This window comes from Antennarius striatus, chromosome 3, assembly GCF_040054535.1.
Source record: "Antennarius striatus isolate MH-2024 chromosome 3, ASM4005453v1, whole genome shotgun sequence".
Classification (NCBI taxonomy): domain Eukaryota; kingdom Metazoa; phylum Chordata; class Actinopteri; order Lophiiformes; family Antennariidae; genus Antennarius; species Antennarius striatus.
The window spans coordinates 17,193,725-17,202,067 of NC_090778.1; the positions used below are offsets into that span (position 1 = coordinate 17,193,725).

General features: G+C 38.6%; 1 protein-coding gene across 1 annotated transcript; it reads left to right on the plus strand.

The window, feature by feature from the left end:
* Nucleotides 1-978: 978 nt before the first annotated feature.
* LOC137593120 (chondroitin sulfate N-acetylgalactosaminyltransferase 1-like) lies at nt 979-7,339 on the plus strand. Its single transcript, XM_068311743.1, has 10 exons — nt 979-1,112; nt 1,733-2,352; nt 2,448-2,548; nt 2,636-2,814; nt 3,610-3,826; nt 4,114-4,215; nt 4,780-4,961; nt 5,803-5,897; nt 5,975-6,056; nt 6,620-7,339. Exons 2-10 carry the CDS (start codon nt 1,990-1,992, stop codon nt 6,892-6,894), a joined length of 1,596 nt encoding a protein of 531 aa, XP_068167844.1. The 5' UTR covers nt 979-1,112; nt 1,733-1,989; the 3' UTR covers nt 6,895-7,339.
* Nucleotides 7,340-8,343: the final 1,004 nt, after the last annotated feature.

Sequence of the window (8,343 nt, forward strand, 5' to 3'; positions counted from 1 at the left end):
GTCGTCTTTTACAGAAATAAACGAATATCCCTGCAAACATAACTTATAGTACAGAGCAGACTACTACTGTGAAAACATTTAAATCTGATGGACTGAATTTTTGTTTGTATCTCCGCCATTCAAATTAGGCCCGATTTTTTTTTCCATCAAGCTTTACCAGACATATACAGTCTATACTTTCTTTTTTTTTTTTTACAAGCTTGTATCTGTGTTTTTTATGGGAGGAAAAAGTTGGTATCAAGAAAGATAAGATTGCAGATGGCATCACGATTGTGTATGATTTTAAAGGATCTGCCATTCACAGGGAGAGGGTCAATCAGTCCACAGCAGTCCACAATTCAATAATAAATACAGCATCTGGAGACATCTCAGCCTCCAAAGGGTAAGGATGAAAGCCAACAATGAAAGTCTGACCTTCCAGGTAGAACTGTTAAAAAAACGAACATGATTTTGTCCGGGGTTGCATGCAGATTTGGAAACAAGTGGCCCACATCCCATTAATGATTCATTCTGCAATGTCAAAACACATTCTGTTGAGCACAGCATGACTTCAGTGTAAGAGTCCAGCTGCTAAACACAACAGAGAATATGACAACGGACACCTCGGACTTGTCGAGCAACTAAAGACCTCTCTCACACACACACACGCGCGCACACACACGCACACACACAGAAGAAAACACACACAGAAGAAAACACGCGCGCGCACACACACACACACACACACACACTACACACACATACACTTAAGGTGGAGCTGGAAACATAAGCAAGTCTTTCATGAGATCAGCCTCTACCTGAGCAATAAAGAGCCATCTGTGCTGTGAATAAACTGATGACGGCAACACACACATAAACACACACACAAACACAGAAAACACACACATACACACACATGAACGGGGTGGAGAGACAGAGAATCGCTTGTTTCTGTCACTTCCCACCTTCAGCTTCGTGGCACACAGAGTGAATGTAAGGTCAGGTTATTTCGACTTTGCTGCTTTTGAGAGCAGCCACCCTAAACTTCAGCAGCAAAGACCAGAGAAGGAAGAGTGCCATGGACGGTACTGGTACGAGCTGCCGACATCCCATATCAGGAGGTGATTCATGAGGTTAGTTGGTCTCCTTGCTCTAGTTTTAATTTGATTTTTAAGGCCTTAGTGTTTCATATGAATGCTGAAACTAAAACAATTAACCTGACCCTGGAAGCTTTGCTGCTCTCCAGGTGCACAATAAACACCATCTCATCCAAATCATAAAATATTGCATCTTTATCTGTGCAAAGAATTACTTTAAAGTGTTAGTAGGGCATTCGAAACGGTTAAATTATTAAGAATGACCCATCAAAGCAACAAAATTTAGACAAATCCATTTTTTCCCCCCATGTTACTATGTTATATCTCTGGCTGAGGAATAATAGTTTACAGTAATTGAAAAAAGAGTGAAATGGAGAAGATAATATCACGATAAAGATTAGAGATTCAATGGAAAAGAGAATACAACTTTGTACTTTACTTTGTCTGCTGGTATTGCTGTGGTCTTCTTGTTGTACGCTGCTTTAAAAAATCATAAGAAATTAAATATTTTCTTGTAACTGCTCGCATTTCATGTTTGTAATCTGTAATTAGAAGTTGTTGTTATATTGTCCAAATGACTTTCCCTTCATTTGGACGATATAACAAGCCTGAAAGGCCAGGAATAATTGCTTGAAATCTGTATATTGTTATTTCAGGGATATACAAGGCTCTGGTGATGATATCTGCTTCTAATGAGACATAACCACATTGGTCTCATATTTAAAAGACATCTCTGGACACCTTATGATGATACATCTTGCGTGTGCATCAAAAAAAAAAACGATGATGTAAGAAAACAGGAGGAGGACAGCACATTTTGAAAACCATATGTGAATTCATTGTTTTGGAAAGCATGGATCGCTCATATTTCTGACCAAAGACAAGTCAAGATTTTGTTAAAAGGTAATAAACCATGTTGAAACGGTGGCTCTTAGCGCTGATGATCCATGTCGGCCTTATCGCGCTTGGTCTCTGCTGCTGTCTGTCCTTGGTCCACCTCCTGGCTTGTAAACCAGCACCCCACAGCAGCCAGCACTCTCTTCTGTGGTCGGGGGGTGTCACCAATAAGGAGAGGTATATGACCTTATTGCAGGAGAGGGAGGACTCTCATAGACATTACATCAACAGTCTGATGAGGCAGATAGCACAGCTGAAAGAGACTCTCCAGGAGAGGACACAGCAGCTTCAAGTGTCCCTGGAAAAAGCTAAAGCTAAAGGAATTCTGCCTCTGGGTCTGGAGAGTCTGCAGAAAACCCCAATACAGGCTGATCTGAAGGTAGGAAAACCGATTACACTATATGAGAAGATAATGAACTTATTGACATAACATGACTGACATCATAGATGTAAGTATTGCATCATTTCCTCCAGGAGTTTTTCCGCTCCCAGCTGAACCAGGCTGAGGTGAAATCAGGGGTCGACCTGCCCAGTGAATATGCAGTGATTCCTTTTGACACTTTCACCTTGCACAAGTGAGTGGCACAGTAGCTTCATCCGAACCTCCACGAGTAGCAGTGTAACTTCCTTGTGATGTCAAATGCTTTTGCTTTCATCGCCAGGATCTACCAGCTAGAGATGGGGCTGACCAGGCACCCAGAGGAGAAGCCTGTGAAGCAAGACCGCAAAAGCGAGTTGACAGGCGCAGTGGAAACAGCTCTGCACATCTTGAATGGACCTCGACAACACATAGACAACAGCAGGCTGAAACACACATACTCCCCGTCCGACTTTATCGAGGGTGGGAACACGATAATATATATTTATGTACAGTGCACCCTCGCACATTTACGCATCAAAGCTAGCGACTTCACCTCATCGCTGATTTTTCGTAGGCAGTCACGTGAGACAGTACGCGCATTCTATTGGCTGACGGCATCCAGAAGTGCGCTCGGTTCCGTGAGTCTCGGACTTATGTGAGACACAAAAGTGCTTTAAACAGTCTATTAGAGTGTGAGAAAAGGTAATACAGATAGAAGGTGGTTTAATATCAGTATGGGGAGGGTTCATAAACATTTAAATTACCGTAAATAATAAGATAAATAGTTCATCGCTCTATCGCAGTATTCATTAATTGCTTATGGTTCCCAGAACGCATTAACTGCAAAGGACGAGAGTTAATGCGTTCTTTTGCGGTTAAATAATATTTAATATATATTTTTAATATATACTGTATTATATATATTAACAATATATATTTATATAGTTAAAATAAACAATATTTCTATAGGTAAACTGAGGACTACATACTTGTGATGAACAATGCATACCAGCTCTTACCCAGTTTCAGCTGAAATAAAACACTGATTTCATTTTGAGTCGGTAAAACTAATGAAATTGTTGATTGTTGAAATGAATAATCATTGATTACTGGACAATACAATGTTTTCCTTTTAAGATTGTATATAAGCAGATAGTAGCATGAAAACAAGATACCACAGTTATGTTTACTAAAGCGCAGGACTTGAGTGAATGTATTTAATTAAAGAGAAACAGGGAGGCGAGATTTCACTCTCCTGAGTTTTCTCCATCCCAGGTTTAACCCGTACAGAGCGGAACAGAGGAACCGTGTACGAGCTGATGTTTAAAGGCGACAACTCTCAGGACTTCACTGAACTTGTGCTGTTCAGGCCGTTTGGCCCCATAGTGAAGGTGAAGAGCGAGAGTGTGGACATGCGCAGCATCCCCATCAATATCATCGTGCCTCTTTCTAAGAGGACAGACACATTCAGGATATTCATCAACAACTTCAGGTACCTTTAAAAAATGAATAAACATGCTATCACCTGCCCACAGGTCATCATATCTTGATTTATTTATTAGGAAGTTGTTAGGTTTGAAAATTCATTTGGTTAAAAAACAACTCGCTGACCTCATTTTAAAAAAAGTAATTAATGATTATCTTTGGTGAAAGTAATGCAGAAGGGATTAATTTTATCTGCTCTGTGTGTGTGTGTGTGTGTGTGTGTGTGTGTGTGTGTGTGTGTGTGTGTGTGTGTGTGTGTGTGTGTGTGTGTGTGTGTGTGTGTTTCTATTTCAGAAAAGTGTGCATCAAGCAGGACAGAAAGGTTCATTTAACTGTGGTCTACTTTGGTCAAGATCAGCTAGATCGAGTGAAAGCCATTCTGGACCAAACCACCAGGTGAAAAATATTTTTCAGTTGAATCATCACCAAAGTTACATTGAAAGTACAATACTATTATTTTTCAGTATTATTCACTGACAGCTTTTAGATATAGATTTTAGACAAACCAGTCCAGATCTAATCACCAACAGTTCCAGGCTCCCATATTGTAAATGATAATAATAATAATAATAATAATAATAATAATAATAATAATAATAATAATAATAATAATAATAATAATAATAATAATAATAATAATAATAATAATAATAATAATAATAATAATAACACATATAATGCACACAATTATATTTAATTTACATTCTTAGTATCATCATTATTGTAAACAGCTTAAATTTTTATCTTTCTGTCACATTCTTGCCATTCCTTCATTCTGGCAGGTCAAGTAATTTTTTGATAATTTTCCCTTTTCAAGGTCACATTAATCAGAGAACGATTCAAACTAAAAGATCACACAGATTAATCACTGCCACTGTTTAACACTATGCATACTCTTCCTTCACATTTTGTCAAGAAAGTGTATAAAGTCTTTTTCTTCTTCTCCCCTTGTCCCCTCAGAGAAACTCGGTTCAGGAGCTTCACTTTCATCCATCTGAATGAGGAGTTCTCTCGAGGGCGGGGCTTAGAAGTTGGGGCCAAGGTTTGGAAACGGAGCCAAAATGTCTTACTCTTCTTCTGTGATGTCGACATCCACTTCACAGCTGACTTCTTAACTTCCTGTCGACTTAATGCAGAGCCCGGTGAGTGACTGGATTGCTTCACTGTACAGTTTACAGAGAGGCATTCTTGCATCACCGCAACATTTACATCACAGAAATGTTATCCAATCCTGATTCAGAACTTGAACAAGTGACAACAAGTATTTATACGTGAAAGACATCACACACGTTTTCAAAGCGCTTTAACAGACAGAAAACCAACAGAACCCTCCAGAGTGAGCGTAAACGATAGCTACTGGGAAAAACTCCCTCATTGAGGAAGAAACAATGGGCAGGACCCAGACTCTGGAGGACAAAGTAACTCCCTTTAACGGGAGAGACAGAGAATAATACCCTCAGCAGCCTAGGCCTATAGCAGCTTAGTTGAATCTTTTTTTATATCTAATTGTAGGCTCTATCAAAGAGGAGGGTTTTTAGTCTACTCTTGATTAAGCTAAGGGTGTCTGCCCCCCTGGACCGAGGCCAGGAGATCGTTCCAGAGTAAAGGAGCCAGATAGCTAAAGCTCCTGCCTCCTGTTCTACTGTTAAAGACCTGAAGGGTCACCAGAAATCCTGCATCTACAGATCGAAGGGAAACATCAAGGGAAAAACAGGCCAAACAACATAAAAATACAGGACATTGAAAACAGATGAAAGATAGATAGATAGATAGAGATCTATCTATCTATCTATCTTTCATCTGTTTTCAATGTCCTGTGTCCAGTTTCTCACAGCCGTCACTACATTCAAACCTGCCACCAGGAACGAAGATAAATCAGCTGTGTTTTACACGGGCTGTTCTTGTTTTCAAGCTGTACTGTCTTTATTATAAGGTGATTGGACCTTTTTAGAATGAATGATAAAATAAATGTTTTTCCTCTAGGTAAGAAGGTGTACTATCCAGTGCTCTTCAGCCAGTACAACCCATCTATCATCTACCATAACCGCACACATTTACCCTCTGTTGAACAACAACTGGTAGGTATAAATAGTATCATATAAACAGCTACATTTACTTACACAAATGTAATTTCCTGCTGCTGCTTTTGTCCCAGGTCATGAGGAAGGAAACCGGATTCTGGAGAGACTTTGGGTTTGGCATGACATGCCAGTACAGGTCTGATTTCATTAACATAGGTAATGGAAAATCTCATGTCATTACTAACTTCCCTAACTCCATTTCTGTCTATCATATAATAAAATACTTAAACTGCGCAGTATGTGGTATGAAAGCATTGAAAAACAGAATTGTGGGCAATTTTATTAAAGAAATTCCACTTGAAAAGTGTTTTTATTGATTGGCTAATCCAACAATAGCAGCTGGACATAAGTTGGGTCTTATTTTCATGCCACAGCCATCCAGCAGTGTTTGGTAAAAGCAGATATTAATAATACATTATTTTATTATTGTAATATTTTTAATACTCAATTTTTGTTTTACCTTCCCTATATAATTAGTAATAAAAGTAAAGGCCACTTTTAATTAAAAAAAATACATTCGGATGAATTTGACAATAATACTGTTTAAAATGTGTCAGCTGATCCCTCTGTCTCTATTCCTTGCTCAAATATATCAGACAAAGGAAACAAGACTCTCTTAAAAGGTTATAATGCAGCCATTGAGCAAGCAAAACTAGTTATGCTAGATGTACCTCCTGCTACCATCTTACTGCATTTATCCCATTATGTTTTGCTGGCAGGTGGTTTTGACCATACCTTCAAAGGCTGGGGGTTTGAAGACGTGCACCTGTATAGGAAATACCTTCATAGTAAACTGATGGTAATTCGGGCTCCATCTCGTGGTCTTTTCCACCTGTGGCACGAGAAGACCTGTGCAGATGAACTCTCTCCAGACAAGTACAAGATGTGTATGATGACAAAAGCCAAGAGTGAAGCCTCACACAGCCAGCTGGGGGAACTATTCTACAAACGCAAGATTGAACGTCATCTGAACTCCAAAAAGAAAAAGAACTGAGGAAGATATTGAACAGAGTTCAGATTGGGTGGCATTGACAAAATATGTGTTTTATGAAGTTACTGGTCACTGTTATGTACAGTACATCAAAGTTATGGTTTTTTACAAATAATGCCATTTAAATGTAAGTAAGAGTTTTTTCAAATACTGGATTCAGGTAATTAATTTTCCTTAAATAATAAGCAATGAAGTAAAATGCTTCCATTCGTTACATTAAGTACATGTCCATCAAAAGAAATATTATTAAATTTTTTCAGCTTCAGAACCTTACCCTTCCCTTCAAAGCCCCTCCCCCCAGAAGACGCTGCTGTATATAAAAATGATGTATATAAAATGTATATAAAAGTGATTTACTCTCCATAAGACACGCCTCTTGGTTTTGATTAGTGCTCCAGTAAGTAGGCTAATGTATCCAGGATTAAGTGTCTCATACGTATAAAATGCAACAGAATCTTACAGATTGCAACTTTAAACATTTGTTATTAGCAAAATGTGTTATAAAGTGTGTCCGTAAAATAAAAGCTCTTGTGCCATGAAAGCAGTAAAATGGATTGCTGAGTGTAAGGGTTAGTCTACAAAACACAACATCATCATAAGTTTTATTTATTCGCTATTAAATTACAATAGGAAGCATGAGCATATACTGTACATTCAACAAAGCTTCAAACATTCAAAGGTCAATACTATACTTACGTTCAGTTCTTCTGTAACCCTCCTGCTGACGATTATCCCTTGTTGTGTGCCTGGAAGTGGTTATCACCTGTTGACATACTGCTGTCTGGAATACGTATTCTCTGTAGTCAAGGACTTTGAGAATAAGGGCATAAGCAGATTGAGTTCTCATGAAGACACAACTTTGCAATCTCTCAGTGATTTCACTCTTGTATATACCTGAACTGCATCAAAATAGAAACAAAATTGCAAACTTAAATATTAATCAGAGGAGAATTTGTACTACAAGAACCAATAAAAGAAATATGTGCTGATTAAAGGAACTCTGAAAAACATCACTGTACATTACTTCCCAAAATTTTCTAATATACTCCATCAGTGAGCGCTTCACCGATATACACATCTCTTCATGATACATCATCATTACAGCAGACATAAGTTTATCTTCATTAAATGCATCTTCAGTAGGAGCATCGTTGTCATGTTAGGTGTTTGATAGGCTGGCATTCAGTTTTGTGAAGGTTGTTTCAATCAGCTTTTGGATGGGTTCTCTAGTACATTCGCAATGCAAATACGTATGCTTTTGCTTCAAGTGGTGGGAGTTTCCACACAAAGACACTCTACTGATCAAAATGTGACTGTGGGGGGATGAGATCAGTGGTTATTTCACTGGGTTTGAGACAACACACCTTTTTGGCAATGTCTCTTTGTAGCCCGGACTTCCCCTCAACCACAGGTGAGGCAGTTCTCCAGTGTTTGGTTCATCTCTCTTCCGGA